This window comes from Monodelphis domestica, chromosome 3, assembly GCF_027887165.1.
Source record: "Monodelphis domestica isolate mMonDom1 chromosome 3, mMonDom1.pri, whole genome shotgun sequence".
In the NCBI taxonomy this organism is placed as follows: Eukaryota; Metazoa; Chordata; class Mammalia; order Didelphimorphia; family Didelphidae; genus Monodelphis; species Monodelphis domestica.
The window spans coordinates 65,130,603-65,145,801 of NC_077229.1; the positions used below are offsets into that span (position 1 = coordinate 65,130,603).

Below are 15,199 nucleotides of genomic sequence, written 5' to 3' on the forward strand. Positions count from 1 at the left end.
CTTTATGAATATCATATTCCAAGACTTGTGGTCCTTTAGTGAGGAGGCTGCAAGATCCTGTGTAATCCCAACTCATGCTCCTTGATATATGATTTCTCTATTTCTGATTTCTTGTAATATTTTCTCCTTAGCTTGTAAGTTCTTGAATTTGGCAATTACATTCCTGGGTTTTGTCTTTTGAGGATGTAGTTTAGAGGGTGATCTATGGGCTCTTTCAATGTTTATTTTGCTCTCTTGTTGAAGAGAGCATCAGGGCAGTTTTCTTGGATAATTTCTTGTAGTATGATGTCCTAGTTTTTATTTGTTTCTGCATTTTCAAGTAGATCAATGATTCCCAAAAATTGTCTCTTCTAGACCAGACTTAGTGGTTAGTCATTCTCTCAGTGATATATTTCTTGTTTTTTTCTATTTTGTCAGTCTTTGGCTTTGCTTTATTAATTCTTGCTTTCTTGTAAGATAATTGGCTTCTACTTGCCCAATTCTAATCTTTAAAGACTAGTTTCCCTCTATGACATCTTTTGATTTTCCTCTTTGGCTTGGGTCTATCATTCTTTTCATGGCCTCAAGCAGGTCATTTCTGGTCTTAAATTTGATTATCACTTCATTTGATTTCTGGATGCCTTTCCCCAAGGTTGAGATTCTGTTTTAAACTGTGATTTTCTTTTTGAAGTATTTCCCACTTTTTTTGCCAGGTCTCCTATTTTTTTTTTAACATAGTTCCCAAAATAGCCTGATGTCTTGGAAAGTTTGTGACCAGGTATTGCCATTTTTTGGAAAGTTTGGTTTGTGTTTTCTTGTTTGTTCCTCTACATTCTCCTCTGTATAGCCTAGTTTTTTTCTCCATAAAAATTATTCAGGGCCAATGCCTTTCTCTTGTTCTTTTTGTTGGTGGAAGTTTTTATTTCTTGGGCATTTCTAGGCATTTTTGGGCTAGTTTTTCCTTCCCTTCCCAGTCAGAAGTAATAGAGAAGGGGCAGGCTCTTTGTGTATGGAGCTATGGAGCTTGGTTTTTGCCTGAGGCTACTTTTCAAGTCTCCACAACTTGAACTGTGTGCCCCATCCACCCCTCTCTGCTCTCTCTCAGTGCCCAAGGTTTGCATACTTAAGTCTATCCTGGAGTTCTAAATCTAGCTGCTCTCAGGGATAAGGAAGACCCTAGTGGTCTTAGTTAGCCTCATGGAATTTTCTTTCACTTTCTGAATTCTCATTTTAAGGTCTATTTTTCCATTTTTATTTTTAATTAATTAAGAATGTTTTTCCACTGTTATATGATTCATGTTCTTCCCCTCCCCTGCTACCTCCCCCCTCCCGGAGTTGAAGAACAATTCCACTGCATTGTACATTTATTGTTGTTCAAAACCTATTTCTCAATTACTAATCTTGACAATAGAGTGATTATTTAAAGTCAAAATCCTGACTTCTGGGTTAAGATGGCTGCTGTGTCTAAGCAAGATTTTTACTCTCCACACCACCAACCAATATAGAAAACATCAAAAGGACAAAAAAAAAACAAGTTCAGATGAAAGCAGGGACTCCCTCAGTAGGATGCAGCATTGAAGTGCCATCATCAGAGCTGCCAGACAGCCAAAATCAAGAAATAATCAAAGAAAATTAAAAAATGGAAAAAAATAGAGTAAATGTGAAATATTTCTTTCATTTGAAAAACTAGTGATCTGGGAAATAAATCTAGAAGAGATAATCTAAGGATTACTGAACTATGTGAAAGTCATATAAAAAAAGAGGTTAGGCATTATCTTTCAAGAAATTATTAAGGAAAGCTGCTCCAATATTGTGGAATCAGAGAGCAAAAGAAAAATTAAAACAATTCATCAATAACCTCCTGAAAGAGAGACCAAAAGGATAACTCCCCTAGAATAGTATAGCCACAACCCAGAAATCTCAGGTCAAAGAGAAAATATTACCATCAAACAGAAAGAAACAATTCAAATACCATGGAACTGTGATCAGGATAACAAAAACTTTACCAGTTTCTACAAAAAAGAATCAGAAGTGATTGAATATGAAATTCCAAAGGGCAAAGAACTAGGACTTCAACCAAGAATCATTTAACCAGTAAAAATGAGCATAATCCTTCAATGGGGAGGGGAATCAGTATTCCATGAAATAGAGGTCTTTCAAAAATACTTGGTGAAAGGATCACAACTAAATGGGAAACTTGATTGCAAAAATATACAACATTCAAGAGAAGCATAAAAGGCTAAACAGGAAAAAGAAATCAAAAGACTTTCAAATAAGATTAAACTGAATACAACCATGCATGAGAAGATGATTCTTGTAAAGCATTTGGTCATTATTAGGGAACTTAGAAGGAACATACATAGAGAGATGGCAAGGGTGTGGGTTGAATATGATGGGATGTTACAAAATAAAATAAAATAAAATAAAGATATGAGACAAGAGTGATAATACATTGAGAGTAAGAAGTAGAGTAAAATAAAATGGGCTAAATTATTTCACATAAAAGAGACAAGAAAGAGCCTTTTGCAGTGGAAGGTAACATAGCAGCGATTGGGAGGGAGGTCTCATTTCATTGGTTTAATGAGAGAAGAATATCCGCAATCATTTGGGTATTAAAACTCTATCTACCCTGCAATAAAGAAGGGAGAGAAGGGAGTAAGAGAAGTGGCTAAGAGAACTGATAGAAAAAGAGGGCAAATTGGAGAAGGTGGAGGCCAGAACTTAAACAGGAGTAAAAAGATGGAGAGTGTCATATTCACTAATCCTAATGAAGCAAAAAAATATTTACACATCTCTCTAACAAAAGTCTCAATTCTCAATTACATAGAGAAATGAGTTGAATATATAAGAACACAAACATTCCGAAAATGATAGATGGTAAAAGGAGATGAAGAAGTTCTCAAAGTAATTAATGTTCTCTTTAGATATGCAAAATATGCTCTAAACCACTATAATATAGAGAACCTCAAATTAAAACAGCTCTTAGGTGTCACTCTACAACTCATCAGAGATTGGCTATTATGGAAGAAAAGGAAAATGACAAAACTTGGAGGGGATATGGAAAAATTGAGAAACTAATGCTCTGTTGTGGAATTTGTGAACTTATTCATTCATTCTGAAGAGCAATTTGGACTTATGCCCCAAGGCCTATAACAGTACATACCCTTTGAGCTAGTAATACCATTATTAGGTTTGTTTACCAATGAGATTAAAAAGAGGGGGCAAGGGGTTATTATATCTACAAAAATATTTAAAGCAGCTGTTTTTGTGGTATGTGGGGGGTATATAATTGACAGTGAAAGGATACCCATCAATTAAGGAATGATGAAATTATAATATATGATTGTTATGGAATACTATTGTGATGTAGGAAATAAGATGAGTTCAGAAAAACCTTGAAATATTTACAAGAATTAAAGCATATAGTGTAATATACAGAACCAAGAGAACACTGAACACAGTGACAGGAATGCAGTACAATGAACAACTATGAATAAGTTATTTCTCACCAAGATGATGATTCAAAACTATCTATGAGGAATCATGATTTTTTTTAATTGTCACCTGCTTCCAGGAAAAAAAAGGACTGATGAATTCTAAATCCAGAACAAAGCAAGATTGTTTTCACCTTCTTAATTTTTTTTTAAATTTCAGTTTCATTTCACAAAAGGACTAATATGGGAATGTTTTCAATGTTTACCTATGTAAAATCTACATAAGATTTGCTTATCATTTCAAAATGGGTGAGTGGGTGGTAGAGAGAATTTGTGACTCAATGTTTCTTTAAAAATTGAAAACTTGTTTCATATAACAGAGGAAAATTTAATTTAATTTTGAAAAAATAAAAGTGATTCTCCAATAATAGTCAAATATTATGAATAGGGAGGTCTATATGAAAAAAAACCCATGTTTACAATATCTATGTGAAGAAATTACCCAAATCACTGATAATTAGAGAAATATAAATTAAAACAATTTTGATGTTTCACATAAGCCTATAAGATTGGAAAAGCTGGAAAAAAGGACCAATATAGGTAATGGAGAAAATGATAAGACACTGTTACACATTAGACTCAGTTTTTAAGAAAGTAAACTAGAACTATGCCTGGAAAACATGCATATAGCCCTTGACTGAAAAATATCATTACTAGGGTTTACATCCCAAAGAGTTCAAAGAAAAAGAAACAGAGATCCTAAGGAAAAGATACCATAAAAATTATGATGTATGAGTGTGATGGAATATTATCATTCTGTAATAAATTATAGAAGAGGGACAGCAAGCTGACTCCATGGATGGAGAACCATTCCTGGGGTTATGAGGACCTAGGTTTAAATATGGCCTGAAATACTTCCTGGCTGTGTGACACTGGGTAAAGTCACTTGACCCTGCAGTTGCCTAGTCTGTAACACTCTTTCTCCCTTGGAATGCATACTTAGTAACAGTTTTCAGACAGAAAGCATGGCTTTATTAAAAATAAATTTTGAAATATTTTCAGAAAAACCTGGGGAGACTTGTGAGCAGCACCAGAAGAACAATGTATACAATAACAACATCATAAAGATAAATAACTTTAAAAGATTTAAGAATTCTGATCAGTACCATGACCAATCAGAATACCAGAGGACCACTGATGAAGCATACCTTTGAAAAGATTGGTATTGGATTCAGGGGACAGAATGGGATATATATTTTGGAAACAGCTAATGAGAGAATTTGTTTTATTTGATTACATGTATTTCCTACAGTAATGGCTTAAGGGGAAGTAGAAAAGATAGATTTTTTCCATTGGAAAATTTTAATTTAATATTATCATGAGGAGTAGATTGAACTAGATAGCCTGGCAGTTCACTTCTAGATCTAAATCTGTGATGTTATGAGTCTAGGACCAGTGACTAACTTTCAAATTTTTTTTGGTTTTTCTCTGAGGCTGTAAACCTTAAAATTTTTTAGACTTATGGTTTACAAGGCACTGAGGAAGAAAGATCGTGAATGAAAACTATGGACCAGATAAGCCTGGTATGATTATAGGGAGGGGCTATAAAATACAAGGGAAACTATCTCTGTTTCACATGGTCACAGGGTGACATGTGGGGATTGAAATATGAGAAAGGAACCAGGATTTTCTGGTGTCTTTCTCTCTCTTTGGCCCTCCTATCCCAGCTTCTCTTTCCTAAGATGCTATTGGAACAAGATCAGGATGTACAAATTGTATCCTCTGTTTAGTGCCAGGATAAGAATACTCACTGTTTCTGAAGCAAGGGAAGCTCATTTGGTGTTTATAGCCTGTAGGGAGAGAAAACAGCCATGAGTGGAGAGACTATGGTTAGGAGAGAAATAAATCAACCTATGATCCAATAGTTAGGTAGTGCAGTGGACAGAGAACTGGACTTAGAGTCAGAAAGACCTGAGTTTAACATTAGCCTCAGACATTACTAGTTCTGGTACTCTGGGCAAGTCACTTGACCCTGACTGCCTCAGGTTCTTCATCATAAAAACGGGGGTTATAAGAGCATCTACCTCCTAAGGTTGTTGTGAGGATTGAATGAGATGTTTGTCAAGCACTTGGCAGAGAGACTGACTCAAAGTAAGCATTATATAGATGTTAGTTATTATTGTTAGAGCTGCAAGAGACCTCCTAGATGATTAAATCAAAGTCCAAGAGCTTAGAAAGCTAGGTGTCAGGTTCTAAGAGAGATCACTTCATGGGACACATATCTGAGGTCCAACCTCGGTTTCCTTGGCCTGTTTTCCTGAGCCTCCTATCTCCTTATCAAACAAATCCACAAGTATTCAGTGCTTAAATCTATAGATGCAAAGAGGAAAATGACACTATCCTTGGCCTCAAAGACTGCTTTCCATTGAGGGTGACAGTGTGCACAATACACTCATATATTTGTGCTGCATAAATACGAGGGTATGAGATTGCACAGTTAATGGCTGGCCTCTGTGCCTATGTTACCCATGGAATATTGGCTGTCCCCTAGTCCTGGCATCAGAGTGGAAGCTGACCTTGAACTAGTTCCACTGGACTCAAGTACAGGATGAGAAAAGAATAGGGATTCTATGTCCCTCCCCTGTGAGTTTTGGTGACTAATGGAATTTGAGTTATAGATAGCTCCACCCTGGTTCACAGCAGCTGGATTTGAACCTGATTCAGCATAGGCAGGGGTCACTGTGTTTAGCATAGTCCACCTGGACAAAGGGCCTGTATCTCCAGAGTCGTGGCCTTAAACTCTTTGGGATATCCCCTGGAATTGTACTAGGAGGCAGGACTGAATTCACTTCAGGTGATGAGCTGAGCAATGAAATTGCTGAGGATAGGTACTGTTTGTCACCTTGACAGTAAATGTTCTGGCTGTGGCCTCTGTGGGTAAGGGGATTAGAGAGATTTTCTCTGATTCTGTATGTTGGCCGCCATGGGCTGTGGTTGTCAAGGGATGCTATTTAACAAAGATGACTAATAGGGATTTTTCTGCAGAAACAGTGGTTAAGGACACCTTGGGGTCTTCAGAAAAAGAATTGGTCAAGGGGTGACTTGTGCTGCTTTCTGACTCAGTGCTTGGAGCTCGAGTGACAGGGCTCATAGGAGAAAGAATTATGCCTGACTTTGCTGCTAAGAGACAGAGTTGTCTGTTTGTTACTAGTGGCAGTTTCAGCAGATCTCATGTTCTTTTGCCATGGGAATAACTGGAAGAGGCTACAGGAGTTGGAGGGAAAAGAGTGTCATGTGCGAAGTAGGGCTGAAGTTGTGAGAGACTTGTGACTTCTGAGTCTTAGGGCCAGAGAGCACCCATTCTTCCTTCAGAAAAAGATGGGGAGCTGCTGCTGGTGGAGATAGCTGGTATTTCACTGGTTGATGTCAAGTTTGAGAAAGACTCTGCTATGATCCTAGTTCTTGTAGTAACTGAGATTTGGACTAAAGCGGGGTAAACATCCGGCTCTGGGTTGGACCTTTTCATAGGACTTGCCATGAAGACAACAGCCAGTCAAGCTCCTCTGAGGGAGACTGTCCAAATGTGAGTGTGCTGAGCTGTGAAACAGCTAAACTACCAGCTATTTGGCCTCCCATCCTGGGGTACTGGGGGAGAAGGAGGAAACACCAGTGAGCTGTCCATTGTCCCTGGTTCTGAATTCAGTCACTGGTGCAACAGAGGGAGTACCCCTCTTAGGAAGTGTGGACTCAGGGGGTTCCATTGAAAAAGGTCCAATTGGGCTTATCTGAGCTCCAATCATGGCAGTGTTCATCATACTCCTAACAAAGGGTGAAGGGACAGTCCTGGACTAGTTGGTTCCTTTGCTTAGGCTAGGCAAAAAGTGGAGCCCCTGTCTGACTGTGGGTCTGTGGACTACATGCATTCTGAGTGATTCCAGGAGCATCTGTGTTCTCTGAAAAAAAATGCTGAACACTGTTTCTACCATCACTTGGTCCTTCTCTAGACAGAAAAGGGCTTGTTTCTCCACCAGCAGATGTTGAGATGAGCCTGACTCTGTTACTGAGTGGGCATCCTGCTTCTCTGGAGTGGTTTACCTTGCAAGGGCCATCCTCTGACTCAGTTTCCTTTACATTGAAATAAGGCATTAGTGCTAGATAAATCCGAGGGGCCCCTTCAAGTTTTAGATATCAGATCCCATGAGGGTTACCAGAATGACAAAACATCTCAACACCATATCCACTAAGTATCTATTGAAGTAACTGGGGAACTTTAATTCAGAGAAGTAATGGCTCAGAGGGAACATGATGGTTGTTTTCTAAGTATCTGAATGATATTCCTTTGGAAGTGTTTTCTTGGAAACCCTTTTTTGGTTTGTTTCCCAGGGGAAGAACAAAAGCAATAGATGCAAAAGAACAAAGAGAAATTAAGGTTGGGTGTCAGGAAATCACTTTCTACCACTGAGCACTGCCCCCAAATGAGAGGTTGCCCCAGAAAGTAGTGGGTTCTCCCATATGTAAAATCTTACTGAAAAAGTTAGAAATGCTGCACTGGGGATGCTTGTTGGCTAGTCTGGAGTGGAGATTCTGCAGTTATGGGTGGGACTCACTCCATTCTCTTCCAAGTATAAAATATCCTGTTTTCATTCTATAATCCTTGGGGACTTAAAAGCTATGGCCAAACCAACTCTCAGAAGCCCATTCCTTCAAAATCCTAAATATGAACCAGTCAATTACTGCCACAAAGCAGAAAGTGAAACCTCAGGAACAGTAAACCCCTGGCAGAGGAGGCATAGAGGAGTTCTCTAATGCCACATGGACAGTAGACTCAGGAGCTAGAAGTCCATTTGTCTAGGCTGGGACAGACTCTACACAAAACTCCTGATGATGGCTTGCTAGGTCCCATAGAAAAACAGGCCATTATCTTTGGCAGTTGGCTACCAGCCTCCAATTCTCATTAGAAATTTACCAATCATAGAAAAGATTCTGAAGGGATATGGTTTATTTTTACCAATATCCTTGTTTCATCCCAAATGAAGTGTAAAGAAGACACAGGTGAGAACAGGGAATGCAATAGATGATCAGGCTTAATTAAGGGCTCCTATCCTGGCCTACTTTGGTTGGTCAAACCCAAAATATTTCTCCCAGGGGAAAGAGGAAGCCCTATATAATATGCTCAGGAAGAGAGATCAAAAGAGCAATGATTGTCACAAAGGCTTGAAGCCAAATGCCCTTCACAAAGGTCTCTTCACTGCAGTCTCTGGAGGTGATTTCACTGGGTCTTCTCCAAAGAGTAGGAAGAATCACTCTCCAGTAAAAGAAGTAAAGAGGAGGCAGCTACTAACCTGTATGGTTAAGGGCATGTTTTTAACCCTTACATTCTGCCTTGGAAACAATAGTATGCATTGTTTCCAAGGCAAAGGAGAGGTAAGGGCTAGGCAATGAGGGTTAAATGACTTGGAAATGTCTGAGGCCAGATTAGAACTGAGGGTGTCTGAGTGCTAGAAAGCTGTTTGTCAGTGCTACAGGGCCTCCTGCTGCTCTTTGGTTTAGCATTTGTGTGGTGCACACCACATCAACTGCTTTGTCTGCAGGAAGGAATGAGGGAGAGGTCCAGGGATCTGTCATGTTTAACTCACAGTGTGCAAAGTAGCAAATGTATGGTACTCATATGAACTACAAACTTCACAGCCCAAAATTGTATGCAGGGAAAGTCCCCTTACAAAACTACATCTCAGATTTGGATGTCCCAGGATCTAAATAGGACTTAGTCAGCAGTGGAGCCTCTTACCACTAGACTACCCTCCTGTATAGTGATCTGAGGGAGACAAGACTGATTTAAGAGACATAACATGGAAATGCAAACCCCAAAGTAGCCCAAATTAGGCACCCAGAGAGGAAAATGCCAGGGGGGATATTTCACCCAGGAGACAACATGGTAAAATGGAAGGAGCTCAAGAAATAGAAGGTACTATATACCTGGGTTCAATTCCTAAATTGGATACTTACTCCTGCTGTGACTTTGGGCAAACTTTATCTGTAAAATGGGGTGTTTTAACTAAATAATCTTCATGTTCCACTCCAGACTTATATTTTATCACCCTCTGTTGTTCTACAAAGTCTTATCTCCTAAAGGGCATTAAAGAGCTAATAATGATGTTTCAATAATACCATATGACAACCACTGTGCTAAAGACTTAACTATTATTTGATTATCTCATCTTATTTGCTCAGAAATCAACCCTGGGAGGTATGTGCTATCCCCATCTTATAGATGAAGAAACTGAGGCAAGCAACAATTAGGGGTCACTGCAGCTAATAAGAGTTTGAGGCTGAATGAAATTGTTTTCCTGACTTCAGGCTCACCATTGCCTATTATAAGTAAATTTGTTTGTGCTCAAAGTGATGCCAATAAACAGGTGGTATTCTGATTGAAAACTCAAGTTAGTATCCCGGGGGGAAATATAAAAAAAATATTCAACATTGATGTAATGGAAAAGAAATGGACACTCAAGGAATAGCAGGTAGATCCAACAGACCAGTTGGAGAAGTAATCCTCTATTCCAATGATCCAAAACCCTTAGTGATGGATGAGCTACCATGTTTAAAGCCTGTACAGAGCATATACTGAAGAAGGCTTCTGAGCAAAACAAACTGTTTGGAACCTTTTCCCAGTGAACTCTGGTTCCTTGTGATTAAAGATCTTAACAACATTCTTCTATTTCATTCTAACATTTTGAAAAATAAAGAGACTTCAGACAAAATAAATTTCTTCCTTCTGTCTTCATTCAGCGGTATCAACCATGTAATGAAGAGTATGAGAATGAAGAAAAAGCCGTATAAATAATGGTGAAATGGAGAGCCCTTAAAAGAGAAAAGGATGACCTGGGAGGAAAGAATTTCTGTCAAACAGAGAAAGCAAAAAGGAAGCTTCTACTGACCTGAAGTGTTGTAGGCAGTCGTGAACACCAAGTAGTCATCTGATGGGGCAATGGTACTACCATAAGACAAAGAGGTGTCAACATTTTTTGTTCCAGAAGGCAGCCTTCTGTTGAATTCTGTGGGAAAAGGAAGTCAGTCAGAATGTCAATCAAATAACATTTACTAACATTTATTGTTTATTGACTTAATGAGTACCCTCATGAGGAAGGCAAAGTACAAAAACTGTTTAGAAAGATAGCTGTCCTTTCCAGATTCAAAATATATTGTGTATTCTTTCACTCCTTCTTGTCCTTATATTGGCTCCACAGGTCCCACTTTCTGAAAGTCAGTCCAATTTAAATACATTGCCCAGAATAATGACAGTCAGTTTGAGCCAATAGGAAGGGAGGAGTGGAGAAGGAGAAAGGATAAGACTAAAAGTAAGGAGAAGAAGTTATTTTGAGGGCCAAATGACAGCCTCCCAGACAGTTTGAAAGGGAACCGAGTGACCAAGATAGACTATCATAAAAGCCCTGAAGTCAGGTCGACCAATATAGATTATGAAAGGAGAGAGTCAGGAGTGATTCCCATGGGCTAAAAACTAACAAAAACCCAAGAAGGAGTTGATGCTTCCTTGTGAATCCACTGGAGGTGGTGGGAGCAAGACCCCTCTGAAATGTGCTCTTAGTCCCTCCTTGGCTCCACAGACCACCCTCTCAAATCCTCTTCCTCTGGATGACTCCCCTTGGCAGACTAGCAAATCTCATTTACTGACAAATGTTCACTCTCCTCAAATAGCCTCTCTTAGATGAGCAGTGGGCAAATTGTTGCTTCTCCTACATCTTTCAAAGGAAAAAAAGGCCATCTATTTTCAATCAAGAAAAATACATAAGTAAGTACATTTGCCCAGCAGACTTGAAGCACTAGCACTGGTAGTGGGCGCCACGGGCTTACTGGCTGGAGATATATCTTCATATCAGGTTAGGTCTGCCAATGGCAGTGCTGAGACCTAGGCTCTTGCTCAAACATGTAAAAAAGAGAAGTCTTTCAATCCCTCATTCAGCACACAGTTATTGAGAATTACTATACAGGCAGAGCCCGTTCAGATAAGGAGCAACATGAAAAGACCTAAAGCCTCCAATAGGTCCATACAGAAAATCTGAGGTTCTTTGTTCAATCTGTCCCTTTTCTTAACTGCCCCAAGGCACTTACCACAACCCAATTTTAACTCATATATAAAGCCTTTGACCAAAATGAAGAAAGGAAGGGTCATTTCAGGCCCAAGGAAGACAAGACTACACTGAAGAAGAGTGTGAGAAACTAAAGTGGCCATTAGTATCCAAGATTCTCCAGGGGGGGCTCTACCAGAGAACAGAATGTCTTCATGTTAAATATATATGGTTTCTTCCTACCTTAAAGCAGAAACTAATCAACCCCCCCCCCCCCAACTCAAACATTACCCTGATCTTCCAGAAAAGAGAAAGAGTTCATGAAGGATCCTGGCCTGAACCAAAGACTGTACCTGTCACTTTTCTTTTTGTCAGCAAAGTACTACACCGCGAACCCATGGTGTAGTAGAAGTGGTGAAAAGAGGTAAAGGATGAGGTAAAGGTAAAGGTAAAGGATAAGGTAAAGGTTAAGGATCAGGTAAAGGTAAAGGATAAGGTAAAGGTTAAGGATCAGGTAAAGGTAAAGGGGACCTTAGTGTAAGGTAGCTCAAATGAGTTGAGTTGATTCCTTTTATAGGGGCCTTCTTTGTAATGTCAGAATCAACTGTATGTGTTGTCATGGAAATGGGAACTTTGCTAACAGACACTGAGTCAGATGAAGACAGTAAATGTTGGGCTGATGCCTTACCCTGAGGGAGAGATCCTTTTGTGAAAGGAGTTGCCTAGATTAGTTTGAGGATGTCTCCTAGTGTTAGGTTCCCACCCTGTTGTTGTGGCTTCACTAGGGATGCCCATGGGGGAAAAGGAAAAAGAGATCACTTATGGGCTGATGTCTGAGGAAGAATCAGAGTCTAGTATACCTTTAGACTCAACTGATGTGGAATGATGTGGGAGAAAGTTAGTGTCCATAGACTCTTGAAGAAGCTTCAGTAGTTCTGGATATGGGGTGATCCTTAAAGAAAAAAAAATGATTCTTTAGGGTGTCTCTGGACATTGTTTCCCTGTAGCACAATTCATAGTGGGTGTTGTTGGATTGAACAGAGAGCATTTTGAAATGTGAAATGGATAATTTTGAGTACATTAATTTGAACAGATTTTGAACAAATAAATAAATTCTGCCAAGATTAGAAGGAAAGCAGAAAATTGTGAAGATATTTTTATACACTCAAATCTCAAATATATAGAGATCTTTGCTGTGTTTATAAGAAAAAGTCACCCCCCCCAATTGATAAATGGCTCAAAGTTATAAATACACAAGTTTTGGGTGGAGAAATCAATGCCATATATAGTTATATGAAAAAAAAGTGCTCCTGTCACTTGTGATTAGAGAAATGCCAACTTCTGAGAGAATCTTTCATACGCATCAGATTGGCTAAACTGACCATAGGGCAACTTGGATGGGGATGTGAAAAAATGAGAACACCAATACATTGTTGGTGGAGCTGTAAACCAACCAATCCATCCATTGTGAAGAGTTATTCAGAACTACACCTGCAGAGTTATGACATTGTATAGATTCAGGAAACCCATAGCTATGTCTATTTTCCAAGGACTTTGGGGAAAGGGAAAAGAACTTGTATGTTCTAAAACATTTATAGTAGCTTACTTTGTGTTGGAAAAGAAATGAAAATTGAAGGAATGCTCATGAATTGTCAATTGGCTAAACCAATTGTAGTATATGATTGTGATTGAATACTACTATGCTATAAAAGTGATGAACTGGAAAATTTCTTTTTTTTTTTTTAATATATTTTATTTGATCATTTCCAAGCATTATTCGTTAAAGACATAGATCATTTTCTTTTCCTCCCCCCCACCCCCCATAGCCGAAGCGTAAGTCCACTGGGCATTAGATGTTTTCTTGATTTGAACCCATTGCTTTGTTGATAGTATTTGCATTAGAGTGTTCATTTAGAGTCTATCCTCTGTCATGTCCCCTCAACCTCTGTATTCAGGCAGTTGCTTTTTCTCGGTGTTTCCACTCCCATAGTTTATCCTTTGCTTATGAATGGTGTTTTTTTCTCCTGGATCCCTGCAAGTTGTTCAGGGACATTACACCACCACTAATGGAGAAGTCCATTATGTTCGATTATACCACAGTGTATTAGTCTCTGTGTACAATGTTCTCCTGGTTCTGCTCCTCTCGCTCTGCATCACTTCCTGGAGGTTGTTCCAGTCTCCATGGAACTTCTCCACTTTATTATTCCTTTTAGCACAATAGTACTCCATCACCAACATATACCACAGTTTGTTCAGCCATTCCCTAATTGATGGGCATCCCCTCGTTTTCCAGTTTTGGGCCACCACAAAGAGCGCAGCTATGAATATTTTTGTACAAGTCTTTGTGTCCATTATCTCTTTGGGGTACAGACCCAGCAGTGCTATGGCTGGGTCAAAGGGTAGATATTCTTTTGTCGCCCTTTGGGCATAGTTCCAAATTGCCCTCCAGAATGGTTGGATCAATTCACAACTCCACCAGCAATGAATTAATGTCCCTACTTTGCCACATCCCCTCCAGCATTCATTACTTTCCTTTGCTGTTATGTTAGCGAATCTGCTAGGTGTGAGGTGATACCTCAGAGTTGTTTTGATTTGCATCTCTCTGATTATAAGAGATGTAGAGCACTTCTTCATGTGCTTGTTAATAGTTTTGATTTCTTTATCTGAGAACTGCCTATCCATTTCCCTTGCCCATTTATCAATTGGAGAATGGCTTGATTTTTTGTACAATTGATTTAGCTCATTATAAATATGAGTAATTAAACCTTTGTCAGAGGTTTCTATGAAGATTTTTCCCCAATTTGTTGTTTCCCTTCTGATTTTAATTATATTGGTTTTGTTTGTACAAAAGCTTTTTAGTTTGATGTAGTCAAAATTATTTATTTTACATTTTGTGATTCTTTCTATATCTTGCTTGGTTTTAAAGCCTTTCCCCTCCCAAAGGTCTGACATGTATACTATTCTGTGTTTACCCAATTTACTTATGGTTTCCTTCTTTATGTTTAATTCACTCACCCATTTTGAATTTATCTTGGTGTAGGGTGTGAGGTGTTGATCTATTCCTAGTCTCTCCCACACTGTCTTCCAATTTTCCCAGCAGTTTTTATCGAATAGTGGATTTTTGTCCCAAAAGCTGGGATCTTTGGGTTTATCGTATACTCTCTTGCTGAGGTCGCTTTCCCCCAGTCTATTCCACTGATCTTCCTTTCTGTTTCTTAGCCAGTACCAAATTGTTTTGATGACTGCTGCTTTGTAATATAGTTTTAGGTCAGGGACTGCAAGGCCCCCATCGTATGTGTTTTTTTTTCATTATTTGCCTGGATATCCTTGATCTTTTGTTCTTCCAAATGAACTTTGTTATGGTTTTTTCTAAATCAGTGAAGAAGTATTTTGGTAGTTCAATGGGTATGGCACTAAATAGATAAATAAGTTTGGGTAGGATGGTCATTTTTATTATATTGGCTCGTCCTATCCATGAGCAGTTAATGTTTTTCCATTTGTTCAGGTCTAGTTTTAGTTGTGTGGCGAGTGTTTTGTAGTTGTGTTCATATAGTTCCTGTGTTTGTCTTGGGAGATAGATTCCTAGGTATTTTATTTTGTCTAAGGTGATTTTGAATGGGATTTCTCTTTCTAGTTCTTGCTGCTGAGCTGTGTTGGAGATATATAGAAAAGCTGATGATTTGTGTGGGTTTATTTTGT

At 38.8% G+C, this 15,199-nt stretch overlaps 1 protein-coding gene across 1 annotated transcript in view; it reads right to left on the bottom strand.

Annotated features, from left to right (window-relative positions):
• LOC103093807 (mucin-16-like) overlaps positions 1–12,384 on the bottom strand; it is a 51,159-nt gene extending 38,775 nt beyond the window's left edge. Inside the window, exons 1-3 of the mRNA XM_056820958.1 lie at positions 11,854–12,384; positions 10,352–10,468; positions 5,225–5,263 (exon numbers count right to left, since the gene is read on the bottom strand). Of these exons, the coding sequence (XP_056676936.1) occupies positions 5,225–5,263; positions 10,352–10,468; positions 11,854–11,899 (202 nt within the window). The 5' untranslated portion in view covers positions 11,900–12,384. The remainder of the gene's footprint in view (positions 1–5,224; positions 5,264–10,351; positions 10,469–11,853) is intronic.
• Between the last annotated feature and the right edge of the window lie 2,815 nt (positions 12,385–15,199).